The following is a 24,674-nucleotide window of genomic DNA, read 5'->3' as shown; positions in this document are numbered from 1 at the left end:
ATTTTGATACGGATTACCAGGATTAACTGGCGAAGTGGAGACACGACAAACTCGCAGAGCAAATCGCCATTAATTTATGTAAAGTCGAAACGTAATGCTGGCAGGTATAAATTTTATAATGCCATTAGACAGCTGCAGCGAAGCGTCGACGACGACTTTTACTTGCCGCTCGGCGGCGCCTGAAACCAAAAGTTGGGGCGCCCAAATCGGGGAGCATGGGACATATACTTATATATATATATATATGTATATATAAATTCGCACAACATACATTTATGGATAGATAGCTTGGCGGTATCGGTGCTCAAACGGGTTTCGGAACGAGGAGCTCCCGGACGGCGAATAATTGTCAATTAGACCGAGCTTAGGAAGCGACAAAGCAGCTGCAATCTGCAATGTGCTGCTCATCGCAGTTGGTTGCGTCTGTCGTCTGGGGACTTGGAAGTTGGATGTTAGACGTTGGATATTGGGCATTGGACGTTGGAAGTGAAACCGGTGAAGCCGGAAAATCTTGTCGCCGGGAAAACGAAGCGAATCGAAACCGAAGTGTTGTGCCTTGTGCCGGTCCTCGTCTTCATCTATAAATACTTTGGCAATGCCGCGCCAACGCTTTAATTACGTTTTTGTCCTTGACATTGAGACCACGGCAGCGGATCGCAGAGGAGCGATTTGTCAGCGTTTTAAAACGCCAGTGTAATTGTGACGCGATTTCCGCAGAATAACTCGAGTTGAGTGTTTAAGCGACATGCGGTTCTATGTAAGTGCTAAGTAAAATGACAGTGGGTGAAGGCTAGGAATTGGCTATCGGCTGATCCAAGTTTTTTGGCAATTGGAAATCGAGAGCGAAAGCTAAGAAATGCAAACTTTCACTTTAAGTGAAAGTCTAAAAAATATCTACGAATGCAAATACAACTTCTGTGCATTGAACAATTAAAACTATATATTCCCATTTTGATATAAGCTTTATTCAAATAAATATTTTATCTTGTCAGCATTGGAAAAGTTTAAAGACTGCAATACATTTTAGTGAAATAACTAAATAATAGTTTGTGTACTTGCAAGATGAGTCACAGTTTCTGTTTTAACAATATTACGCTTACCTTCCGTCTATAGAAACATCTTTTAAAATTGAAAAATGACTAACCTTATACTATCACAAGTGTTACTTTCCATATATTATATTATATTTTGTTGTACGGTTCACAAGGCGTCTTTAGTTTGTCATATAATTTTTTTTAGTTAAAAAAAAGCACACTTATTTATATAATTTCTGAGATCGAAATTAATATTAAGAATTAAATACCTCATGACATTGATCATACTTCGTTAGCTCCAGTAACCCTGATTTGTTCTCTCGTTTAATTCCACTTTGTTAATATAAGCGAAGGCAAAGTTATTTTGATTGGTGTAAGAGTATAACATGCGATCGAGGATTTCAGTTTAAAGACAATCCAGAGAAAAGATGCTTTGAATTGAAGATTTTTTGTAAATGAACATTTTAACAGGTTTTGAACACTGGTGCCTGCTGATTTGTAAGTACACACTTCATTTAACTATGACAGCTATGCCGAAACGGACTTCGCCTCAATTCCACTGGCATGCCGATCGTGCCATTCTTGACAAATCTTGCCGGCAGCGATTTGAATGGCCATCGTCTGTGTGCTAATTAAAGCAACCCAAAGCGAAACCTCCCCAAAGCAGCGACACATGCCAATCTCGCAATTCGCAGATCGCAGCAAAAATCGAAAATGTCCAAAAAATATTTGCAATTTGGAGAGAAACAAATGCGGGGCAATTGCAATTGGGAAAATTGAATTGTACCTGCCATCCTGTCAGACCCGTTTTTTCGTTTCCAACGAATCGAATCAAATCGAATTGAAATCGAGATCGGGGCTCAGTTGGGCTACTGGTCTTAAGCAAAGCCATCAATCTCCAAAACTTTTCGCTGGACAGGCATTTGCTGTCATATGCCCGGTACAAATGTGCCCGGTGTCCGTATGTCTGTCCGTCCGTTCGTCTGTCTGGCTAATTTTGGAGCTGGGACTGCGGGATGCAAGGTGTATTTGCCATTACCATTTGACAACTGTCACAACGCTGTATGACATGGTCTGGGATCGGGATCCCGGCCAATCCCCGAACACGTTCCTCGGATCGTTAGTCAATTAATTTTTGGCTCTCCTTTTCCTCTGGGCTCGCGTAATGATTTTGTAGGCAATTTATTAACTGTTCGGTGTGTTTGCTTAACTCGTTTTATCGCTCCGTTTATTAAGCGCTCGATTGATAAAAACGCATTCATATTCCGCTTAAATGCCTTTTTGCAGATAACGACCCATTTGCCGCCCATCCTGCTTGCTTTGATCTGCCTGGGGACACGCCCCCCGCCCATCGGGGCGGTTAGGGGCGGTGCACCTGTTGTGGTCGCCGATGACGATGACGAAACCATGGAATACGCCCCGCAATATGTAAGTAAGCGAGTCCACAAAAAATGGAAAAGTAACTCCATTGCATGCTTTAAGCCTAAGTAAACGCACTTTTACAAATAGATTGGGAAAATAATGCAAAAGGGGAACAACTATGTATTTATTGTAACTACAATTGTAACTAACCTGTAACCATAACCCATAAAATAACTCAACAACTTATTTTTTCCGATTCTGCCAACTTATACAAATTTGCCATTTCTATATTTTTTAAGAGGAACTACGGAATCATTAATTTTGTAACCCAGAAGTATTTTTTCATGAACCATGCTTTGAAATAAATTACAATTTTACAAGATATACCCCCATTGTTAATAATTTAAAAATTTCGTAACGCACACCAATAATTTAATTAATGGCCTTAGACAAAAATTATTACCAGAAAAAAGCTTTTTGGGGTAATAACATTGGACAGCTGTCCGCAAAATCGATCGTTAGAGCACTTTTAAATCAAATAAATCATCTGACGGCTCACAATTAATTACGAATTTGATCGATCTATCAGAAAGTAGAGCGGAACCAGGTCCGGATTACTACATCAAAGCAGTTTAAGTCGGAGTCCCCTCGCGCACGCATAAATATTTTGCTAATCTTGCGATCGTGAAAACGCATTTTCCGCCATTGAAAGTGAATGTTGTCGTGCGACTGCAGAATGTTCAGTACTGTATCTTTCGATGGCTACAGCCGCCTCCACCGACGCCCACATAAATCAACTTGCTAGCCCGACCTGACTTCCAGTCCATTGTCTTTTTTCCTCAGGGGAATCCAGGGGGTTAAGTGGTAGAAGCTGGCAGGTAGCCAAAATGGCAAGATCGCGAAAAAGCGAAACTGCGAAAATGCGAAAATGCGTTTTGCGTGCACACACGATCGGGGGCGCCATATATGGCTATATAACGCAGCTTGTGGCTGCTGCACCTACGGGCCAAGTTAAGCGAAAGGTGGCCCGAAGGCGAGATTGAATTCTTTTCTTTTGTATCGGTTTTCGGGCCGGCGACAAGGTGCGTTTTCGAAAAATGTTAAAATGTTTTCCATGCTGTCTGTCCGTCTGTCTGTCGGTCGCTTCGACGGGTAAACGCCTTTGGAACTGTCGCCTCTGTCACAAATTTTTGATTTGAATCGGCGCTGTGTGCTCCCACGATCTGTCGGGCGATTTGTTGTCAAAATGTTGACAACGCGGCGTATGCGTAATTTGCATTTAATTGTGGAGCGCAGCGAAGCGATTGCGCATACGCCCAGCTAGCCAGTTAGTCAAATCATAAATTGGTCACCCATAAATTTATGAGTTAAAGTTCACACGCACCCACAAAGTTGCCTGCGAAATTGGCCACCAACCGCGGCCGCTGCTCCCAATGATCTCTTTGGGTGGCCACCACTGCGCCAGCGCGCCGCCTTATGCAACTCTTATTAAAGCCACCATATATCCAGGCTCTCAGATATATATATTTATAACGCGCAGTGTGGCGTCGATTAGTGGAACTTATATTCAATATATATATATTTAATTGTAAATTTAGGCGCTTTTCCGCCACGCAGTTATAGATATAAAAAAATCGCAAACATTTTGATTGCATAAATTGTAATTCAAGCAGCTCATATTAACTTACATATTATATATAAATAATTTTGAAAGTTATATAACGTAATCCGCCATTAAGAAAGCTAGTAACTAGAACCTCATTTGCCATTTCAATGCCTTCCTAAGGTTTTTTCCCTATAGCAAAGCTCCACTGTGGCTTGCGTAGAGGGACATGCGTGCGACGGCTGCCGCTCAAGTTACACTCGCTTGTAATCATTTGTTTCGTCCGGACAGCGACAGCGGAGCGGGGAGTTAAAATTGATAGGTAGCAACAGCAGCAGCACCAGCAGCAGCAGCAGCCGAAAGGTAACCAATAGTTAGCAGTTAGCCATTATTTAAGCCACTACTGCAAGTCGGCCAAGAAATGGAAAAGATTAGGCAGCCAGCGTCTGTGTGCGTGGCCATTTATGGACGTCTGCGCTTAATTGAAGCCAGCGCCAAGCATGCGAAAAACTTTTGCAATTTGCCGTGGAAATACTGAAGGTGCCAGAAAAGAAGGGGAAAACACGAGCAGCAGCATAGTCATAAAACAAACGTGTCCAAGTGACAACGAATGCTCTACATTTTATATTAATTGAATTTATGTAAATTTTTGGTACGCTAGTGGCTAGCTTTATGGGGTTAATGCGTGGCAGTAAGGCTATAAATACCTATCTAGAATGTCATTTCGGTTTAAACTAGTCATTTGCATTTAACACTATTATTATCAAAAATGATAAAGCCAATTAAATTAAAAGCGTTTGAGCTCCACAAAACCCTTGTGGGAAAAAGCTGTAATATGCATTAAAAATATCCCTAATTTTATATAACAATTTGGATTTTCCTTTCTAGGGTTAAGCTGCCCTCCTAATTAAAAGTTTAAGTGTCGGCTGCAGATCAAAAGAATACACAAACCCCCAAGAATCGAAAATAAAAATCCCAACCCAGGGGCCTCCTCCAATTGCCTTCAAACTGTGCACAGCACGCGTTTTTGCCTTGACACAAAAAAGTTGCATTTGTTTCATTTTTTGGCATTTTTTTGCTGGTCGACGTGAAAACATATAAAGTTCTACAGACGTTGACATAGCCATTGGGGTTTCGAATAGTTCGTGTACGAATTTTGGGTGCGGTTGAAGCCCATTACAGACGTACGCGTTTTCGTGGCGTTTTTAAAGCCAGCGCCTTTTTATTCATATCAAATTATTCGTTTCAGGAGCATCCGGGCTACGCATTCAGCTACGGGGTCAAGGATCTGCACACCGGGGATGTGAAATCCCAGTGGGAGTCCCGCGATGGCGATGGGGTCAAGGGTCACTACAGCATACTGGAACCAGACGGCTCCATACGAACGGTGCACTACACAGCAGATGCCAAGAAGGGATTCAATGCGATTGTGAAGACAGTGGGGGCCAATTCGCATCCCATCACAGAGAGCCCGGAGGGCAGCAACCACGTTAACGATGACACCTCGCAGTCAAAGATCAACCACTACAGTAAGGATCAGGAGCACATTGTGCTCAGCTCAGACATCAAGCCTCTGAAGAGACCCATCGAGGACTTGACTCACTCCCATCCGAAGATCCCGAGCTTGATTGAGATCAAGCCGCACGCCAGGATCAAGCAGGTGCCCATGGACATGGATCCGGGCATCAGGGACCGTCTGCAGCAGGCCAGGGATACTTACTACAAGCAAATAGCCGCTGCCCATAAGTTAGAGGACTACTCGCAGAAACTTCACCCCACTTACGCGGTGCAGGAGGGCGATTGGAAGGCGGTGATTGTGAATGAGCCCAAGGAGTACCGACCCCATTACACCACAGCATCCCCGGCACACTCCCATTTCTACGAGCACTACAAGCCCAAGGAGATACCCCACAACTACATACACAAGCCTTCCCTTCCCCAGCAATCGCTGCACACTAGTTTCTCACCCTCAAAGCCCAGGGTCAGCATCCCCGAGAGCATTTCCAACCACGTTCACCAGAAGAAGGTGGTCCACACCACTCCGGGCTTGAAGCACTACAAGTACAAGGGGGTGTCCAAGTCCTACTCCCGACCCGATTACTCCAGCTACTTCCACCGCAAGCCCAAGAAGCTGCGGCCCCAGCATCCCAAGCAGAAGCCACGCGTCCATAGACCCGAAAAGTCCGGGCCGGTTCTGTTCCCAAAGAGCCTAGAGGAGGAGTTTGAGGACTTCGAGGAGGACGAACAGGGCGCGGCGTCGGCCACTCTGGTCCAGAACATGGTGCGCAAGGACAAGAAGCACATGGTTCCCATGTATGCGGGCGGTCACAGCTTCGATTCCGGCAGCTATCGCACCTTGGAAGGAGTCTAGGAGTCTAGGGTTAAGAGTGCCTCCCATCTTTATTTATTTTGTTCGTTCTATAATTAATTTATTTGCTTAGTCATGTAATGTTTAGAAATTGTTTGTCTAATAAAAAATGTCCAAAAACTTACACTTTTTTATGGAAAGTAAATATGGCCGAGGTCTAAAAGAATTTTATTGTCTTATGTGGAAAAAATTAGAATTGTTAGTTATCCTATATGGGAAATGTTTATAATAAGGGAAAGTTATGATGCCCAACCATTCAAAATATCGGTGTTCCGATATTTTTCACACAACAACGAATCAGGATAGTAATCAAAGATAGAATATTTTATATTAACTATTATGAAATATTTTTTTGTAATATTATAAACATTTTGTATCTCACTTTTGCGGAATATAGAGCCTGATAAGTAAATCAAATGGTAAAAAGCTGCGAGCTACGTTAACGTTCAAAACTAACAATCTTCCCATAAATTTGTAAATGATAATTTTACCGCGGACTGTTTTCAAAAAATGGCAACACTCCTTGACATGGTAAGTAATGATCAGCACCATCAGTTGCGGAATCAAATGTGCACTTGCTGGCGATTTTCCACCATAAATCATAGAACTCGGGCTGAGATACACAATGAGCCAGAAAATTCGTGGGTTGACAGGAAATCGCTAACAAGCAGCCAGAGATCGCCGACTTCTGATCCCTCTGTCAGTGCCCAACCTCCAATTGAGTTTTGTGATTATGCCACGCAATGTTGCCATTGCAGCGCAGAAAGCGACAACCATAAATTAACACCAGTTCGCATTAATTATTTCAAGCCGACAACGCAACTTCGAAAACGCCCCAAAAATGACTGCAAGTTAAGTAAAGGCTACAAATACCCTACTTAACAAATACCCCGATCAGGAGCCGAGAAGAAATGATTTTTCGAGGGTAAAAATCTCATGGAATCATCGCTTTATTTTAATACATATTTGGATGTTGATTGCTTTATATAATTATTATTCTTTGTTATGTTCAGGACATAACTGAAGCATAATTCAAATATGTTAATAAATACCAGAATAATACAATAGAATACAATAAGATAAGTATACGAATTTGTTCAATCTTTTAAAGTATTAATTAAGAAATTTAACCAGTCTAAAATTAAGCAGTCCCAGCATGTCAGCAGGCAATTAAAAACTTATTTTATATATTAAGTCTTGTTAAAGTAAGCCATTTACGGATCTTCTAAGCATAAAACTCGGCCAGCCGGGCCAATAAAATTGCGAACACCCCTCGCAAGGGTATGCCTGGAAAACGCGTGCGATTTGACAGCGAATTATGCGATTGCAATGCATAGGCACTTCTGAGAATTGTCTCTCACATTTGTTTGGGCCGCTAATTGCTTTTGGCCAGCGTTCTCGGCCGCGGGGAGGGATCCTCTCCTTAAACAGCGTGCGTGTCAGCGAGCCAGCTTTTCCACCGACGACTCCGGCAAGCCCCAAGCCCCAAGCCAAACCGGATCTAAGTCTCAAGAGTCTCGGGTACGAGATATATGAACGCAGATCTGACTCATAGCCCCTGACTACGTTCAATGTCGTTGGTCGGAGGCGGCGCCTAATCTAGAAAATTGTAAATTATTTAATTGGGAGCGCTGCGAAACGCCTCTGCAATCGCTTTCAGCTCAGTCTTTTGAAGTGAAACCTGAGAATCTGTTGCACTCGGGCGGTTTTCAGGCATTCTCACGCGATTAAAACCGCGCTAAGTGATTCTGCATCGATCTCCGTTTATGAGCATCGATTTTTATTGCCACCACAGCCACAGTACTTTGGATCCGAACTGGTTCGCCTAGAATCCCCATGTGGGAGCGATTTGTATATATCTATCAGTCACTACTTCTCAAATCGCCCTCTTCTCTTTGATCGACACGGTGGACACTTTGCTCCCTGTTCGCAGGTCGACACTTCAAGTTATGCACCAAAATCGCAAGAAAATCCAAGTCAATGCCATACGCAACGATCTGCGTTGACAAAAAGTACCAGTTTTCAGACTGGCATTCGAAATCGAATCATTAAAATTGAAATCAGAACTAAAATTGCACCCGTCATTAGAATACTCGATCTGCGGTCGAACTAGTTATGCATGAGATTAGCCAAATTGGATTAGCCGAGGGGTCAGCCATTCGCTGGTGGGAGGGCCACTGCATCAGAGCGTTCATTAGGAATGCTAGTGCCTGATCTGTGTTAATTATGACAAATGTTTATGACGCCCGGTCGATCTGCGATGTTTAAGGGGGTTGATGTTTAAGGAGAGCTGTATGGGAGCAGAACCACGAGCCACACTTTTAAAAACATATAATTCTATAATATGCCAGGCGCTTTTGAATAAAACCGCCCCCGTTGGTATGCTTTATAAATGAAGTTGAGTACAGTTGTTATATCCGGCTTACCACCTTGAATGTTTTTCAGAGAAATAATAAAGAATAGACTGAACTTTATAGTTAAGTTTCTCTTCCATCTGGTATCCGAATAATAAAAAAACATTCATACATACATATACCATAAGGATATTGTTATAACTTACAAACCTAACCAGCTTTAAATAAAACCGTCAATGAGCCAAAGCTGATAGCATCTAAATAAAGGGTTTTCATATCCGCTTTTTTCTCAGTGTTTCGCAATTAATATAGATCTTTATATTATTAATTAAATTTATGTAAAGGACTTCAAATTAAACGGTGTTGAAGTTAAGCGTGCAGCAACTGTCCCAATTATTATTTACTTTCATAGTTAAGATATTATTTGAATACACTTATAAAGTTAAGATGTAAGTTAAATGTCTAACTCTTGCAGTGTCAAATGAATACATTTCAATCAGGATTAGCTCCCAGTGGATCCAATTAATAATCACGGTGACGGGTATCGATTCAACGCACCTTTCGACCGCATTTAATTAGCTGTCCGCCGCGGCTGAAGTCTGCCACTTGGTGGCACTGGCAGCCATCAAGCTGCCGTCGGTGCCACATTGTCCCTGACTCGCGAATGACACCGCATGCCGGCCAAATCAATTAAAAACACCCAGACGGAGATGGAGAAAAAATGGCCAATCCAACGCTTGGTCCGCCGATTACCGATGTAAAATCTAGGCGAAGTTTTGCCGAAATAAAGTCAACCATACTTGGCTGGCTGGAAAATTGATTGAGCAGCACACGCGTTGACATTTCAATTAGAAGTCTAAGTCGGGCCGAAAGAAAAATCGAGGAAAAAACGGAAAGCCCAGACACGCAACCGCGCTGTAGAATGCCGATCCAGATCGGGAGGTGATAAAGCAGATGGAGCAATTATGCTCCGGGTGATTGGGCGTTGCATGATTCGATTTTATCGGAAAAGCCGGGCGAGGAGAAGAGCCAAGTCCGCAAGAGTTCCCGACTTTTCCTGCAATTTTTCCAACTGAAACTGCGACTGGGACTGGGACTGATGTTAACTGAACATGAAACATGTTTCGGGCTGTCGCGACGGCTTTTTCTACATTTTGGGCTTTTCGCGAGGGGTTTTCGCAATTTGATTGAATTTTAATTTTTCAACATTTGCAAACGCGAGCCGAGAAGTCAGCTGCGCGAATTTTAACCTACTTCAGGCTGATCGCTGGACGAGTTTAGTTCGCCTAGCCACGCATTTGTCACACACACGCACAGATTGGCGGGTTGCGTAAGTTTGGCGAAACGAAATATAGCTATACAGCCACGTCTATAGCTTTTGCTTTAGATTTTGCTGTAGCTTCAGGTACAGCTACAGCTGGCCATGGCTGCCTCACGACCATGCCTACTAAGCATCATGACGAAATCAAATCACAACCCTCCCCCGTTCGCTGCAGATTTTAATTGAAAAATCTGGATTTTCGCCCCAGCCGGATCATTTACATTCGACTTTGTTTTGCTGTGAATTGATACCGCCAGCATGTTGACCTGCTCGCCGCGTAAACATTTTCAAATTTGCCAAACATATTTATAAAATCGCCGATGTTATGTTTTGCCATAATCTACCGATCTCGCCCGAGAATTTTATAAACTCAGATGTTATTTGCATGCATCGCGAACCAGTTAAGTTAGTGCTGGAGTGCAAGTGTTGCGTGTGTTTTTGAGAAAGGCCGACGGGCTGGGCAATTCGGCACAACGTGGCGTATGCGTGATGCCAGCGGGGCAGTCGCAAAAGCGGCAGGATTAGTAGTTGCTGCCGATCGAGCTGCTCAAAATTATGACTTTAGGTAGCCCAATGGTCTGAGGTTATGAGTGGAATTGCATTTTCCGCTCCTTGTGTGAAATGGTTGCAAAGCCGTAGCCCACAAATTCGTGGGCGCCGTCTGGACTTGGCCAGAAGGCAACATGGTTTAGTAGCCGCTGCGCTAATGGCACAGTTATGATTTCTTTTATTATATAAGTTGGCAAAACATTATCTGTGGGTAAATATTTAAGATTACACTTTTTATAGGCACAAACTTTAAAATAGCACTAAATTAATGCAGATATGCTAGTTATTGGAGCTATAACATATAACCATATAAACCATAACAAAACGGATCTCTACTTTCTTAGATGACACTCCATTTATTATTCTTTGCTTCCATAACTTTAATTGCATTTTCAGGTAAGTCAATCTATACGAAGTGAAGACATTATCCTGAGCTAGTTGAACACCAAAAAGCGCCATAAAGCAATCCGGGTCTGACCCCAAGTTCTTCGCCTAGTTTTTCAACCAGCCTGTCAACCAGCCGATTTATCAGACATGTTAACGCATTGGGTTGGCCACTTTCGACATCTAACGTATTCCCACCCTCGCAAAGAGGGTGACACTCGATGCATGGTGACCTTAATTGCCGGGCAGTCAACACTTTGCCATATCTCCCGGCTATTCTATTAGTTACACATTGTATCGCATTATGATGTGGCAATGCGCCTTTTAGCCAACTAATGCACAATCAAGGCCCACGGCGCATGGCACGCATGATTGCACACACATACAGGCAGACAAAATTTATTGATAGCGACATTAATACCACAATTCTTGTTTTATTTTCTACATACATTGCTCTCTATTTTCGTTGAAAAGTATGTAACAGGCAGAAGGAAGCGTTTCCGACCATATAAAGTATATATATTCTTGATCAGGATCAATAGCCGAGTCGATCTGGCCATTTCCGTCTGTCCGTCCGTCTGTCCGTCTGTCCGTCTGTCCGTCCGTATGAACGTCGAGATCTCAGGAACTACAAAAGCTAGAAAGTTGAGATTAGGCATACAGACTCCAGGGACATAGACGCAGCGCAAGTTTGTCGATTCATGTTGCCACGCCCACTCTAACGCCCACAAACCGCCCAAAACTGCGACGCCCACACTTTTGAAAAATGTTGTAATATTTTTTCATTTTTGTATTGGTCTTGTAAATTTCTATCGATTTGCCGAAAAAACTTTTTGCCACGCCCACTCTAACGCCCACAAACCGCCCAAAACTGCCACGCCCACACTTTTGAAAAATGTTTTAATATTTTTTCATTTTTGTATTGGTCTTGTAAATTTCTATCGATTTGCCAAAAAAACTTTTTGCATTTTTTTCTTGGCTGCTAGCAAATTGCGTATGCATTTATTTTTTCCAGAGCTACACGCAATGGCAGCGATTAAAATCTAAATCAAATTAAGTCGCTTTAAAAGCATGCGGGTATGCAAAAAATAAAATCGAAATAAAAATCTTTGAAAAAGTCGAAATAAAACTGCAAACGGCAAAAAAGTCACCAAAAAAGTCGGCCAACAATGCACCACGCGCATTTTGTGATCGGTTTATTTTGAGCCGAGGCGTTCGCGACTATGATCTAATAAAACGTTACCAACTGAGGCTCCGATCAAAGGTGGGGCCAACAATTGGCCAGGCAGGTTGCAGTTCTCCAGTTTGCCAGTATTTAGCTTCAGTTTCAGTTTGAGCTTGCAGTTTTCGGTCTTCGGATTATAGAGAACAAAGCTGCTTTGGAACGAGATCTGGAGTGGAACAGTCATCAATTCTTCATCTGCACGCGCCAAAGTCGCAGCTCATTCGCAACTCACTGGCTCTTTCCTTGCAGCTAGATCCATTTTCTCGCTTTTCGTTTTTCGGTTCGATCTCTGCCATACACCAGTTACACTTTTTTGTCGCTTTGTCGCCAAACTGGTGCGTGGCTGCTGCGCATGCGTGCGAGCTTTTCGCGAGTGTTGGCCAACTGACCGAACGTATATAAGCGATTATAGGGCCGGGCTGGCCAACAGTCCAGTCCAGTCGGCCGCGTGGCTCTGCTCTACATCTCGAATCGTTCCGTTCCGATCCAACCCGATTCGATTGCATTCGATTCGATTCGATCCGTAGTGCTTCCTCATAGAATTAGGAATATCGTTGATCGAAAGTAGATCATTTTACTGTGATTTTCAGAGCCAGACAAGGAATCACGAAGGATCGCAGACTCGTGTTTTCTTTTTTGAAAAGTGCAAATGTGGCGTTACTGAGCAAACTTCGTTACTATAACGTTCGCGAATCCTTTCAAACGAAAACGAAAACCATCGACTGTGCAGAGTTTGAAAAGTGAAAACATGAAGGTGGGTCCTTTATCAAGGTATTGAAAACTACTGACAGTAAAAAAGGACTACAACCACAACAAGTTTCACAAAAATTTCGAAAAGAGAACAAATCTTTAAATCAACTATTCTGCAAATTGTTTGAGTTTCAAATAGAATTAGACGTGATTTTTGTAAATTAAGGACATGCCGTTGCCAATCTTGGACTACCTAAAATATAAATGTGTTGTTATTTTTAATCGAATTCAATTGAAAACGAAAGCGGATTTTTGAAACTAAAGTACTTCTAAAAGTGAAAAAAAATCCTTGACAATCGAGTGGTTTTATTTATGTTTATTAAAATAGTGCAAATATTATAAACTAAATGCATATCCTGGACGCATTAAATTAAAAGAGTAAAAAGTGTACACAATATAATTCTAAGCTAAAAATTCTCGTATACATGATAAATAAGATTTAATTAGTAAATTTTACCATACAAAATTTAAGCCAATATTCCACGAAATGTGGAGAATAATTAGAACTTATTTTCACGTTTCCGTTTCAGTTTCATCTGGTGGCCCTCCTGGGCATGCTCAGCGTGGTACTGGCGGATCCGTCGCCCACCTTGGCACCACCCATCTTGCCGTGCGTGCACGCGGCCACTGCTGGCTATGACTATCCTCCGCCGGCGGAGGTGAAGTTCTCCATCTCGCCCGGAGTGACCAAGTACAGCCAGAGCCCGGCGATATCCACGTACTCGGAGAACGGTCAACTCCTGCACACCTCGGTGGGAAGTTCCGGAGCCGCCTATCAGTCTACTGCCGGAATCGAGGGCTTGTCGCATGGTGGCATCACTCAGATCAACAAATACATAGCTCCCGTGCAGAAGACCCTGTTCACTCCGTCCGCGGAGTACGGAGGAGCGGGAATTACCTATGCGGACAAGTCACCAGCCGCCAAGTACGCAACCGTAGTGCCCTCGGGCATCGAAATCAAGAACTTGGTGTCGCCGGCGGTTACCAAGCTGGACAACTCCTACTTGCCGCCATCCCCGGGAATCACTAAGGTTGCAACCTATACCTCGCCGGGATATAGTTACAGTTCGGCCTCACCGGGAATATCTAAGGTGGCCACTTACGCCTCCGCGCCACTTTCAAGCGTTCCCTTCTATGCGCCACCGGTGACTTCCAAGGTGGAGACATACAGCTCACCTGGGTACACGTACAGCAAGGCCACTCCCGGCTACTCCAAGGTGGAGACCTACAGCTCTCCTGCTTACTCATATGGACAGATCTCGCCGGGCATCTCCAAGATAGCCACCTACTCGCCATCGGTTTCGTATTCAGCGCCAGCGATTGCCAAGGTGTCCACCTACTCCGCGCCAACGGTGAAATTGGCCACCACTTCGTCACTGCTCTCCTCCCACGGAACAGGATACTCTGCCAGCTATGCTCCTTCAATTACCAAGTACAGCCAGGTAGCAGATGTATCCCACCAGTACATATCCAAGCCCATAGTGGCCGCTTATCCAGCCGTTGCTCCGGCGATCACCAAGGTGGCTGACAGCTACGGAGGCACTGCATCCGGAGCGCTGTCCCACCAGTATGTGTCCCAACCAGCCATTGCCAAGGTGTCCACATACGCTGCTCCCGCAGTGGCCACCTACTCATCTGCTCCTGCCATCTCTAAGCTCTCCACCAGTTATGGAGCTTCAGGATCGGGAGCCATCTCCCACCAATATGTCTCCAAGCCAGCTGTGGCTATTGCCGCTCCAGCAGTTGCCAAGTTGGCAACCTATGCTGCTCCTGCCATTTCAAGCTACTCTGCTGGTCCTGCCATTTCGAAGGTGGCTACCTATGCAGCTCCCACTGTCTCTACCTACTCCTCGGGATATGGTTATGGTTCAAGTGGTTCAGGAGCCGTCTCCCATCAGTACGTGTCCAAGCCAGCGGTGGCCATTTCAGCCGCTCCTGCCATCGCCAAGGTGGCAACCTATGCAGCTCCCGCCATTTCCACTTATGCGGCAGCTCCAGTGGTGACCAAAGTCGCCACTGGATATGGAGGAAGTGGCTCGGAATACAGTTCAGGCGCTGTTTCCCATCAGTATGTCTCTAAACCAGCAGTGGCTAAAGTGGCAACCTATGCTGCTCCTGCCATTTCAACATACTCAGCAGCTCCCGCAGTGACCAAGATCGCTACGAGTTATGGAGGATCGGGACACGGAGCTGTCTCCCATCAATATGTGTCCAAGCCAGCAGTAGCCATCTCAGCGGCCCCCGCAATCGCTAAGGTAGCGACATACGCTGCTCCGGCAATATCAACGTATGCCACAGCTCCCGCGGTCTCGAAAGTGGCTACCTACGCAGCCCCCTCCATAGCCACCTACTCCTCCGCTCCTGCACTCACCAAGGTTTCCTATAGTCAGGCAGCGGATGTATCCCACCAGTACATTTCCAAGCCAATTGTGGCCGCCTATCCGGCAGCTGCACCCGCAGTGGCCACATACTCATCCGCTCCTGCCATCACCAAGCTCTCCACAAGGTATGGATCGTCAGGATCGGGAGCCATTTCCCACCAGTATGTGTCCAAGCCGGCGGTGGCTAAAGTCGCAGCATATGCAGCTCCAGCAATCTCAACGTATGCTACTGCCCCCGCCGTATCCACATACTCGGCAGCTCCAGTGGTAACCAAAGTGGCCACGGGATATGATGGAAGCGGGTCGGGATACAGCTCTGGAGCAGTTTCCCATCAGTATATCTCGAAGCCAGCGGTTGCCATTGCATCAGCTCCTGCTATTGCCAAAGTAGCAACATATGCTGCTCCTGCCATCTCCACCTATTCCTCGGCTCCCAGTCTCACCAAAATTGCCACGGGCTATGAAGGTTTGGCCCATGGAGGAGCCCTCTCCCATCAGTACATCTCGAAGCCGGCGATCGCAGTGGCTCCAGTGGCTCCTGTTCTCTCCAAGACCTACTTGCCTGCCGCTCCAGCCGTGTCCCATCAGTACGTGTCCAAGCCAGCAGTGGCACTCGCTGCACCAGCGATTGCCAAGGTGGCCACCTATGCTGCTCCGGCAATATCCAGCTACTCCACCGGAGCTGCCATATCAAAGGGATTGTCCTATGCAGCTCCTGTGATATCAACGGGCCATGGGTACGGAGGAAGTGCCTCCGGATATAGTTCTGGAGCAGTCTCTCATCAGTATGTGTCCAAGCCAGCAGTTGCCATTTCAGCTGCTCCTGCAATTGCCAAAGTAGCCACATACGCGGCTCCAGCTGTGGGCCACATTTCCGGGGGACACGCAATCGGCGCTGTTCCCGTTCTGTCCACTAAGCTGGCTACTGGCTATGGAGGCAGTGGATCAGGCTACAACTCGGGAGCTGTTTCCCATCAATATGTCTCCAAGCCTGCTGTGGCCATTTCAGCTGCTCCTGCTATCGCCAAGGTGGCCGTTCCAACTGTCAGCCACATTTCCACAGGTCCATCGATCCCGCTGGGAGTGGGAGTCGGATACGGGTCTAGTGGACATGGAGGAGTTTTGCTTGGTGGTCCGCTGACCAAGTTGACATCGGCTCCAGCTTATTCCCTGGGTGGAAAGATTGCCAGCAGCACCGCCTACGGAATCAATGCAGGTGAGTGCTACTATTTAAAACTATTTAGTGAGAATAATATTTGGAACTATATGTAACATGTAAATTCTCCATCAAGGCAATTTAGGGCATGGATCCGGTCCCAGCGGTGGCTACTACGGAGCCATCTCATTGGGTCATGCAAAGGTATCCCCGGCCCTTAGCTACCACGGTCTACTGTCCCATGAATCGGGTCTGGCACATGGACCCGCCTCGGTGGCCCATCTGGACTCCTCCCTGAGTGGATACTCACACGGGGTGGGTGGAATCGGACCGCTGGGAGCTGGATTCTATCGCTATGCTCCAAGTGTGCCAGTGCTGAGCAGCCACGCCCCCGTGGGAGCCACCGCGTACTTGAAGTCAGCACCGGTGGCACAACACGCCGTTCTGAAGGTGGTGCCCGAGAAGCATTTGGAGCACTTCGTAAGTGACGAATTGCTTTTTTCTCAGCATACCCTCCCATTATAACACCTTTCGTCAGGATGCGCATCCTCGCTATGCCTTCGAGTATGCCGTAAATGATCCCCATACTGGAGATAACAAGCACCAGAAGGAGGAGCGAGATGGAGACGTGGTCAAGGGAGAGTACTCCTTGGTTGAGCCCGATGGCAATGTGCGCACGGTGAAGTACTACGCCGACTGGGAGACGGGCTTCCACGCCGAGGTCATCAACAGTCGCGATCAGGGCAAAATTGTGGCCAAGCGTCAGACGGAAACCAAGTCGTGAGGTTAGAAATGATTCCACTGATCCTAAATATAACCTTCTTAGGTTGGTGGCACGCTCATAACAGCTATGGCTTGGGTTTATTCGATTGCAGCCCTACAGAACAAAAAGTTAAATAAACCATTCCTAATATATGCTTTTAACTCTTAAAAGCATTCAAGAGTTTGAGGGGTTTTCAGAAATACAGAGGGACTGATTGTGCTGGCCTAGAAGTTCATATAAGGTCACCACTATTCCATTAACTCGGACAAACAGTGCCAATAATTGCTGGTCATAAAGTGTATATTTCCCATATTTGATCACTAGAAATCCTCTTAGTTTTTGAAAAGTGATAACAAATACCAAATATGTACCTATACTTGCATTGATCTAAAATGGTTTCTGAAGCACTTTAAAGAAATTTAATTGGAACTGTTTGTTATTATTATTTTATAATCATCAATTATTATTAACACAGATTACCTAAATGTTATAACTCTGGCACTGCATTATTTTCTTTCTTAATAATTATTTTTCTCTGCAGCTCTTCACAGGCCGCAAATTGTTTTGTTCATTCAGCAACTGTAAATAGCCTCAACTCCAATCTTCTTCTCATTAAACATTAAACGTATTTATGCAAACCCCACAACGACAGCGATGTCCTACGGCCACCATCTTGTCCCGAGACACCCAATATCCAAACATATATCCAAACATATATCCAAACATATATCCGACCATATAAACGACCCACACCTGCCACTCTGGATCCCCGATTATGTGCTCATGTGATAAGCGTTTCGTTGAATTGAACTGCTTGCGCTGCTCTCATCTCAAACGGCGCGCCTCTATTATGCCCAACTATTTGTACATAAAGGATTTTAAATTGATGTTTTGTAAAATGTTAATTTCCAATAAACGACATTTAAGATCGGGGTGCTCGACATTGAGATTGAGAATCCAATAATTCATTTCTTTAGATAACGAGAACCATACGAAAAAACACTTTGCCAGCATAGTTTGTTGGGCCTAAATATATGAACTATAAGTATATATAAATACACGCTGAATGCGATTAATTGTGTAAAACCCAAGATCTTGTTTGATTTTCGGAATGGAATGGAATTATTATAAGTCTGGTTAAAGGTTTGTTTTTTTCAGATAGGGATGCTAACCATTCACTCCCAATTTAATAGGTTTTCCAAAAAATAAAACTTTTCGCTTGATTTGTCTAGTTTATGTAAATTTGTTTACTGCCAGATAAACTCGAAATTAACTATATATGTAAGTGTACAGTTTTCATATATGCATGTAATAACTACGTTCGTACAAATAATTATTAGTATATTCGAGTATTAATGTTCTATATAAGCCGCGAATCACATACGAGTATACCTTTGTTAAGACCGAAATACCGAAATAACTAGAAATTTTGCCCGAATGCCCCCCGCAGATCCTCGGTGATGAAGAGGCCAAAATCGGTGTTCTTGGCCCGGTGCGGATGCTGTGTGCAATATGTCTGGAAGATATGTCGCAGGACCCGACTGCCCTGTAGCTCGATCTCCGAGCGTCGTTGACCGCCAGCATCACCCATTTCCAGATGGGCCAAGAGCCACTGGTTCTTCAGCGAGCGAAGGTCCTTTTCCATGTCGATCAGCTTCTGGCTGCCGGCTTGAGGAACATGCAGTGGTTCCAAAGCGGCGAAAGTCCTTCTCATCTCGCTGCCCTGGAGCTGGACACGCAGTGATCGCTCCTGGCGTAGTGCCTGGTGGAGCATGTTCATCTCCCGGTTGGAGCTTATCGTGGTGCTGGTCAGACAGGCACTGTCCGCCTGCTGCTGCTCTTTCCAGTGCTGCTGGGACTGCTCCAGGCTGGAAAGCTTGTCCGCTAGTACATTCAAGGCCTGTCCGAGGGCTGCCTCCTTGGCCAGGATCGACTGCTCGAGTTGCTCCACAGCTTCGGCGAATCCCGCTAGCACGTGACACTGCTTGCTCAGCTGTTTCTCGGCCATCTCCTTGCGTACCTGTAGCTCCGAGTAGTCCTGCTGTTTCATCTTGGCTGTGTACTTGAGGCTTTTGATTTCCTTCTCCCGCTCAGCCACAGTCAGCTCGAGGTTTTTCACGTCCTCGTAGTGTCGCTTCACCTGGGCAGCCCGCTCCTGCAAAGTATTGCAAGTGGGATGACGCACATACTCTGTGTTCACATCAGTGGAATCCAGCAACGCGAATAGCTCGTCAAACTGTTCCTCGAGGAGCTGCATGCACCGCTGGCTGTAGGCATCCACCTCTCTAGGTTCCTCAGCCTCCTGACTCGGTGCAAATTTGTTGTAGTTGAGGACCAGCATCCTCCACAGTCTCTCGTGGGCGATTCCCCCATTAGAGTCCTTGCTAGCTTCTCGGGCAGTGGAACCCAGCAGTCGGATAAGGGCTCCCAGGGCCTCGTTGGCTTCCAGGATTCTCTGATACCTGGCACACTGCATTCCCGTCCAAGACGCTGTCTTGCTGCCACTCAGTTTCCTTTGGAGCTTCTTCAGCTTCTGCTTGTGGGCACAACTCTGCTCCATCAGCATCTGCATGCAGTTGAAGGAAGCGGTCTGCTCATGGCCCAGTTGTATGATGGTGTGCATCAGACCCGCATTTGCATTTACAGCGTCCAAGCCCGCTTCGTAGACCTCGATGAGAGCTTCGTAGAGCTGCTGTTCGTCCAGCAGCTCCACTAGCGTTTGAGGTGGCATTAGATTCTGGTGCAATCCACTCACATAGTGAAGCACCCGTTGAATTGGCTCGCAGTTTGTATGTTCATCCAGTTGGCCAGTCTTGAGCAGCCGCACGAACTCGTCGAGCTGCTGCTCCTGGGCATCCAGATCACTCCGGTAAATGGCCGCATGGGTGCACAGCTCGTAGTCGCAATGGGTTAATCCGTGGCGGAACTGCTGGAGCACCAGTTGAAGGCTCTTCAGCAGATAGAGGCATTGCGACCTGAAGATGTACCGTTGCACGGAGTAACCCTCGAAGATGGCATCGCGACCTGTCATAATGCGTGTGGGTTTAATGGGTTTTATAATTCCGTAATGCACATAAGGGATGGCACTTACCAAACTCACAGGCCGTGGGAAACTTTTCGTTAATGGCCTGACACACTATGGTCAGTTTCTCGTTCATCCGCTCTAGTAGGAGCATGACCAGCACCACATCGTGCTCCCCTCCACGCAAAAGGAACTGTTCAGGGACGAAGGCTAGGACGTGCTCCAGATGCTGGCGCTGTAACCGTAGCTCCACAGTCTTGATCTGCTGCTCCAGGGCCCTTCCGTAGGCTTTGCTCACACTGAAAATGTGCTGGTAGTCCGTCTGACTCTGGTTGGATCCATCCTCCTGTTGGGATTCGTTGGCACTACTGAAGTCCTCAATGGAAAGGGTGCCATCTGCTCTGAGCTGGAGCTGCTCCTGGAGCTGTCTCACCAAGTCCCGGAATTTCATGATGGTCACATCGCGATCGTACAGACTTTCCATAGCGGCGTTCTTTTGCTGCTCCAGGATCTTAACCTGACCACTTAGTTTGTCAATCTCCTCGCGCAGATCTGTTTCCAGCTCTTGGTTGCTCTCAATAAGCTGTTCCTGGATTTGCTCAAGCGCCTCCAGTTCGTTGACCTCGTCTTCTAGGAGCTTGACGCGATCTTCCAACTCCAGTTTTAAGGAAGCCAGTTGGGTAACCATGGCCTCTGCTCCGAGGGAAGCATCTACCTGCTCTTTCAAGTCCATTAGCTGCACTTCCATGTTGTCCACTCTTCTGCTGAGCAACTCCTTGATGCTTTTTAACTCGTTGATCTCCGAATGCTTGGTCTCCAGTTCCTTGTGCGTTCGCTGCCCAATCTGCTTCTCCTGTGCGAGAGTGTCTCGCAACCGGACCACAGTCTCCCGAAGGCGCTGGTTATATTGTTCCAAGCGAAGGAACTCGCCGGAGGATTGAGTGGTCAGCCCTGCTCCGATTTGTTTATCACTCTTCTCGATTCGTTGGCCCTGCAGCTCCTCTTGCTCCGCCTTCAGGATCTCGACATCCAAGCTCAGTTCGTCATTTCTTTCCTGGGCCATTTCCAGTTCCATTTGCAGTGTCTCCATACGCTCCTCCGCCATTTCCTTGTCCAGAGTGAGAAGTTCTATGCTCTCAGCTATCTCGTCCAGCTCCCTCTTTAATTTAGCCGACACATCCTGGGCTTCCCGCAGTTCGTGGCGCGACCTCTGCAGTTCCCTTTGGAGCAGTACCTGCTGCGCCATAATCTGCGACTTAAACTCCATCAGCTGCTCGTTGTGTATACGCATCCGTTCAAGCTCTAGAAGCTTAAGCTTGTCCTCGCTCTTTTGGCCCCTTAGTAGTTGAAGTTCTTCTCTCAGTTGACGCAGCTCAGGGTTGTCTAAAGGAGGAGCCACTGAGCTGGGAGTTCGGAGAGCTGGCCCAGGTGTAAACTGCGGTCTCAGGATTTCCAGAAAACGCGGCTCTACGAAGGCCGCTGGCGCAGCTCGCTTAATGGAGCTCGTAGGACTCATGCTGGTCTTGCTGCGCTTGGGAGCCAAAGCCAAGGGGACTGGCATGGCCAAGGTAAGCTGCGCCGTGGAGCTCTGCGCCTGTGCCGTGGTTGGCTTCGGTTGACTAATCCTTGTGGGTCTCAGCTGCGTGTAAGATGTGGATCTCCTCTGGTTACATGTCAAAGGTGGCGGAGTCAGTTGAGCACTGTCCTTCTGTGAGGGCAACTGCCCGATTGTGCTGGTCTGGAGAGGATTGGCTGGTGCATCCTGCCTTGAACTTGCGTCTTCCATTCTCTGTAGCTCCTTTTCAATCTTAGGCTCATCTTCCTTCCTTGCTGGCTGGGTAGTCTGCTTTGTTTCCTGCTCCTTCGATTGATTAGTAGCTGATGATTTCTTGGGGGACATGCTTACTTCTCCAGTTTCTTCAGCCTGCGAATTCCTTACACTGTCTTCACATACCACTGGATTCTAAACAATAATATTTAAAAAACAAAATTAGCATATATTTCTAGTATACCTTACCTTATGGTTTTATCTGACCTACTACACACCAACTCACCTTTGGAAGCTGTAATGGTTGCTGTTGAGTCGCTAGAAACCTCCCAGAAGTCTTCCCCAATGCCGGATCCCTAGGGGATTGGGTGTTCCTGTTCTTATGCTGCGGTGACGGCGTTGAAGGAGTGGCCTTTACTTTGCCAGATGTGCTTGCCTGCTGCTCCCTCTGGTTATCCTACCGAATGTAATAAAAGTATGTATGTATGTACCTCGACTTTAAACCTTTCAAATGAGTTACTCACCTGCTCCTCCACAGACTTCCCACCGCCACTCCGCCTAGAGAGCTTCGTTCTGGCCCCGTCGCGTTGCATTACATCGGCTTTTCGATTGTCCACTCCCTTGGGCAACTCGGCAATCCTCACCAGCTGCTGGGCGCGCACAAAGAGGCCACAGTTAGTGGGACACTTGAAGTAAATGCTGCCGTGTACGCTTCCATTATTCTTGCCCAGCGGCTCGTCCAGAACCACGCCGTACCAGAGTCCGGCAGCGAAGTTAGTGCGTCCCACATAGGCCACCTTACCTTGCAGATTTTTACCCGTTACCTCAACGCGCTGGCCAAGTTTTAGTTCCCGAGGGCTCATCATATAAGCCTGGAGCTTACGTCATTTTGTGGACCTGGCAGTCCACTTGGATGAGTCGATGGCGTGTGTAATCCCAGTTAGCAGCTTGCAAAACTGCACTACTGAGCAAAACCGATGCGAAAGCGAGTCATCATGTGCTGCGGGCCCCACCCCAAGGAAGTCAGTTCTCCAGGGCGCATGCTCAAAAAGTGAGGTTTATTGTGCCGAGTGGTGGATGGTGTAAAAAGGTCAGCACGTGGGCGACCAGCGGTATGACGGTTGATTTAGCAAAGGCAACAAAATGTAACTACATTGGTGCAACATTAACACCTGCGCCTTTTAGGAGGCGGCTCGTCCGCCTCCCACCAACAAGACTGTGAGGACCGCTTTCTAATCTTTTTGATCATATTCTGCTCCTCCGCGAGCATGGCCACTATGATCTCAGCGTTCCCCTTTAAAATCCCCGATGATCCACTGCAAGCCGGATCACGCTCAAACTCCTCCTCTACCAACCCCAATATGCACCCAGTGATCGCGTTTAGAGAATTTTCCGATTTATCCTCCTCTGCAACCCCCTTCTTAGCTTCATTTTCCAATTTACCTTGTGAGTAACTTTTTTTTAGCTCATCTTGGAAGCAGAAATCTTCAACAAATTTCTCCAGTGAACTATGACATTCATTCAATTCCTTCGGGGTGCAGGAAACTTCTTCCACGTTTTCTTGTAAACTTTTATCTTTGTTTAAATCCTCCCTAGAGCAAGAATCATCTTCTATTTTCTCCTCAGAATCCGAAACATGTTGAATTCGGTTCTTTCTTTTTGACACCCGCGTTGTTCTGCTCCTAGTCTCTTTGTTTATGCTTCGTAATAAAGAAGGATCTTCTGATTCGACGTCGGATTCAGACAACTTGACAAATACTTTCTTCCTCCTCGTAACACGCGTTTTTCCGCTCCTAGTACCTATCTTCAATTTATCCTGGGAGAATTGAGATTTTTTATTTTTCTTGGATATTGTTTTCGTTTCAGATTCTTTCTTTCCCTTTCTCTTCGACACGTTCACTTTTCTGGATCCACTATCATGCACAGGTTCCTCATGATCTTGCATCTCCTCCTCGGAGTCCAACTGAACTGGGGGCTGCACTTCGTTTATCAGTTGAGAAATTCTTTTGGCATCCCGTGCGGACAGCATGTTTATAGGTCTTAGGTCTTTGGCCACATGACGATTACAATATGGACACTGACCCATTACTTTTATTCTTGTAGCCATAATTTAAAAAGTTTTCGAGTATCCGCTCAAAGTATTAAAAATAATCTAAAAGTATTTACAGTGTCCGTGTGAGTACTGATATTTTTGGTGAACTGTTTTACACAAGCACACTTGATATTCACTATGGATTAGCCTTTCTCGACACACTTCTTATCGAGCGTTATAATTATACCCGTTACTCGTAGAGTAACGTTGAAAAGAATGTAACAGGCAGAAGGAAGCGTTTCCGACCATATAAAGTATATATATTCTTGATCAGGATCAATAGCCGAGTCGTTCTGGCCATGTCCGTCCGTATGAACGACGAAATCTCAGGAACTACAAAAGCTAGAAATTTGAGATTAAGCATACAGACTCTAGAGACATAGAAGCAGCGCAAGTTTGTCGATTCATGTTGACACGCCCACAAACCGCACAAAACTGCCACGCCCACACTTTTGAATAATGTTTTGATATTTTTTTATTTGTGTATTAGCCTGGTAAATTTCTATCGATTTGCCAAATCAACTTTTTGCCACGCCCACAAA

At 45.9% G+C, this 24,674-nt stretch overlaps 4 protein-coding genes across 5 annotated transcripts; 2 read left to right on the top strand and 2 right to left on the bottom strand.

Moving 5' to 3' along the window:
- Window positions 1-467: 467 nt before the first annotated feature.
- Window positions 468-6,487, top strand: LOC6534940. Its single transcript, XM_002095574.4, has 3 exons — window positions 468-757; window positions 2,322-2,462; window positions 5,249-6,487. The coding sequence occupies exons 1-3, from the start codon at window positions 746-748 to the stop codon at window positions 6,368-6,370; spliced, it is 1,275 nt and encodes a 424-aa protein (XP_002095610.1). The 5' UTR covers window positions 468-745; the 3' UTR covers window positions 6,371-6,487.
- Window positions 6,488-12,615: 6,128 nt separating this feature from the next.
- On the top strand, window positions 12,616-18,341 carry LOC6534938 (mucin-19). Of its 2 annotated transcripts, none has more exons than XM_043207013.1 (5): window positions 12,616-12,954; window positions 13,481-16,547; window positions 16,633-16,967; window positions 17,026-17,272; window positions 17,792-18,341. In XM_043207013.1, exons 1-4 carry the CDS (start codon window positions 12,949-12,951, stop codon window positions 17,269-17,271), a joined length of 3,654 nt encoding a protein of 1,217 aa, XP_043062948.1. In that variant the 5' UTR covers window positions 12,616-12,948; the 3' UTR covers window position 17,272; window positions 17,792-18,341. The 2 variants fall into 2 exon arrangements, with proteins under 2 accessions (XP_043062948.1, XP_039229728.2); XM_039373794.2 differs by having other exon boundaries at window positions 16,624-16,967.
- Window positions 18,342-18,469: 128 nt separating this feature from the next.
- Window positions 18,470-22,959, bottom strand: LOC6539425 (dynactin subunit 1). The gene is made up of 4 exons (XM_002086277.3): window positions 22,565-22,959; window positions 22,327-22,497; window positions 20,342-22,235; window positions 18,470-20,274 (listed from the first exon to the last, which is right to left on the bottom strand). The coding sequence occupies exons 1-4, from the start codon at window positions 22,904-22,906 to the stop codon at window positions 18,671-18,673; spliced, it is 4,011 nt and encodes a 1,336-aa protein (XP_002086313.2). The 5' UTR covers window positions 22,907-22,959; the 3' UTR covers window positions 18,470-18,670.
- A 120-nt stretch (window positions 22,960-23,079) lies between these two features.
- On the bottom strand, window positions 23,080-24,265 carry LOC120321422. Its single transcript, XM_039373795.1, has one exon. It carries the CDS (start codon window positions 24,145-24,147, stop codon window positions 23,206-23,208), a length of 942 nt encoding a protein of 313 aa, XP_039229729.1. The 5' UTR covers window positions 24,148-24,265; the 3' UTR covers window positions 23,080-23,205.
- Between the last annotated feature and the right edge of the window lie 409 nt (window positions 24,266-24,674).

This window comes from Drosophila yakuba, chromosome 3L, assembly GCF_016746365.2.
Source record: "Drosophila yakuba strain Tai18E2 chromosome 3L, Prin_Dyak_Tai18E2_2.1, whole genome shotgun sequence".
In the NCBI taxonomy this organism is placed as follows: Eukaryota; Metazoa; Arthropoda; class Insecta; order Diptera; family Drosophilidae; genus Drosophila; species Drosophila yakuba.
The sequence above is the reverse complement of the archived record's forward strand: the minus strand, read 5'-3'. Positions and strand labels throughout refer to the sequence as shown.

Coding starts and splice junctions, on each gene's coding strand:
- LOC6534940 (XM_002095574.4), top strand. Junction 2,463..5,248: donor TGGAATACGCCCCGCAATAT/GTAAGTAAGCGA, acceptor TATTCGTTTCAG/GAGCATCCGGGCTACGCATT.
- LOC6534938 (XM_039373794.2), top strand. Junction 16,548..16,623: donor CGCCTACGGAATCAATGCAG/GTGAGTGCTACT, acceptor TTCTCCATCAAG/GCAATTTAGGGCATGGATCC. Junction 16,968..17,025: donor AGAAGCATTTGGAGCACTTC/GTAAGTGACGAA, acceptor ACCTTTCGTCAG/GATGCGCATCCTCGCTATGC.
- LOC6539425 (XM_002086277.3), bottom strand. CDS start 22,906: ATGATGAGCCCTCGGGAACTAAAACTTGGCCAGCGCGTTGAGGTAACG. Junction 22,236..22,326: donor AACCATTACAGCTTCCAAAG/GTGAGTTGGTGT, acceptor ATTATTGTTTAG/AATCCAGTGGTATGTGAAGA. Junction 20,275..20,341: donor TCCCACGGCCTGTGAGTTTG/GTAAGTGCCATC, acceptor GCATTATGACAG/GTCGCGATGCCATCTTCGAG.
- LOC120321422 (XM_039373795.1), bottom strand. CDS start 24,147: ATGGCTACAAGAATAAAAGTAATGGGTCAGTGTCCATATTGTAATCGT.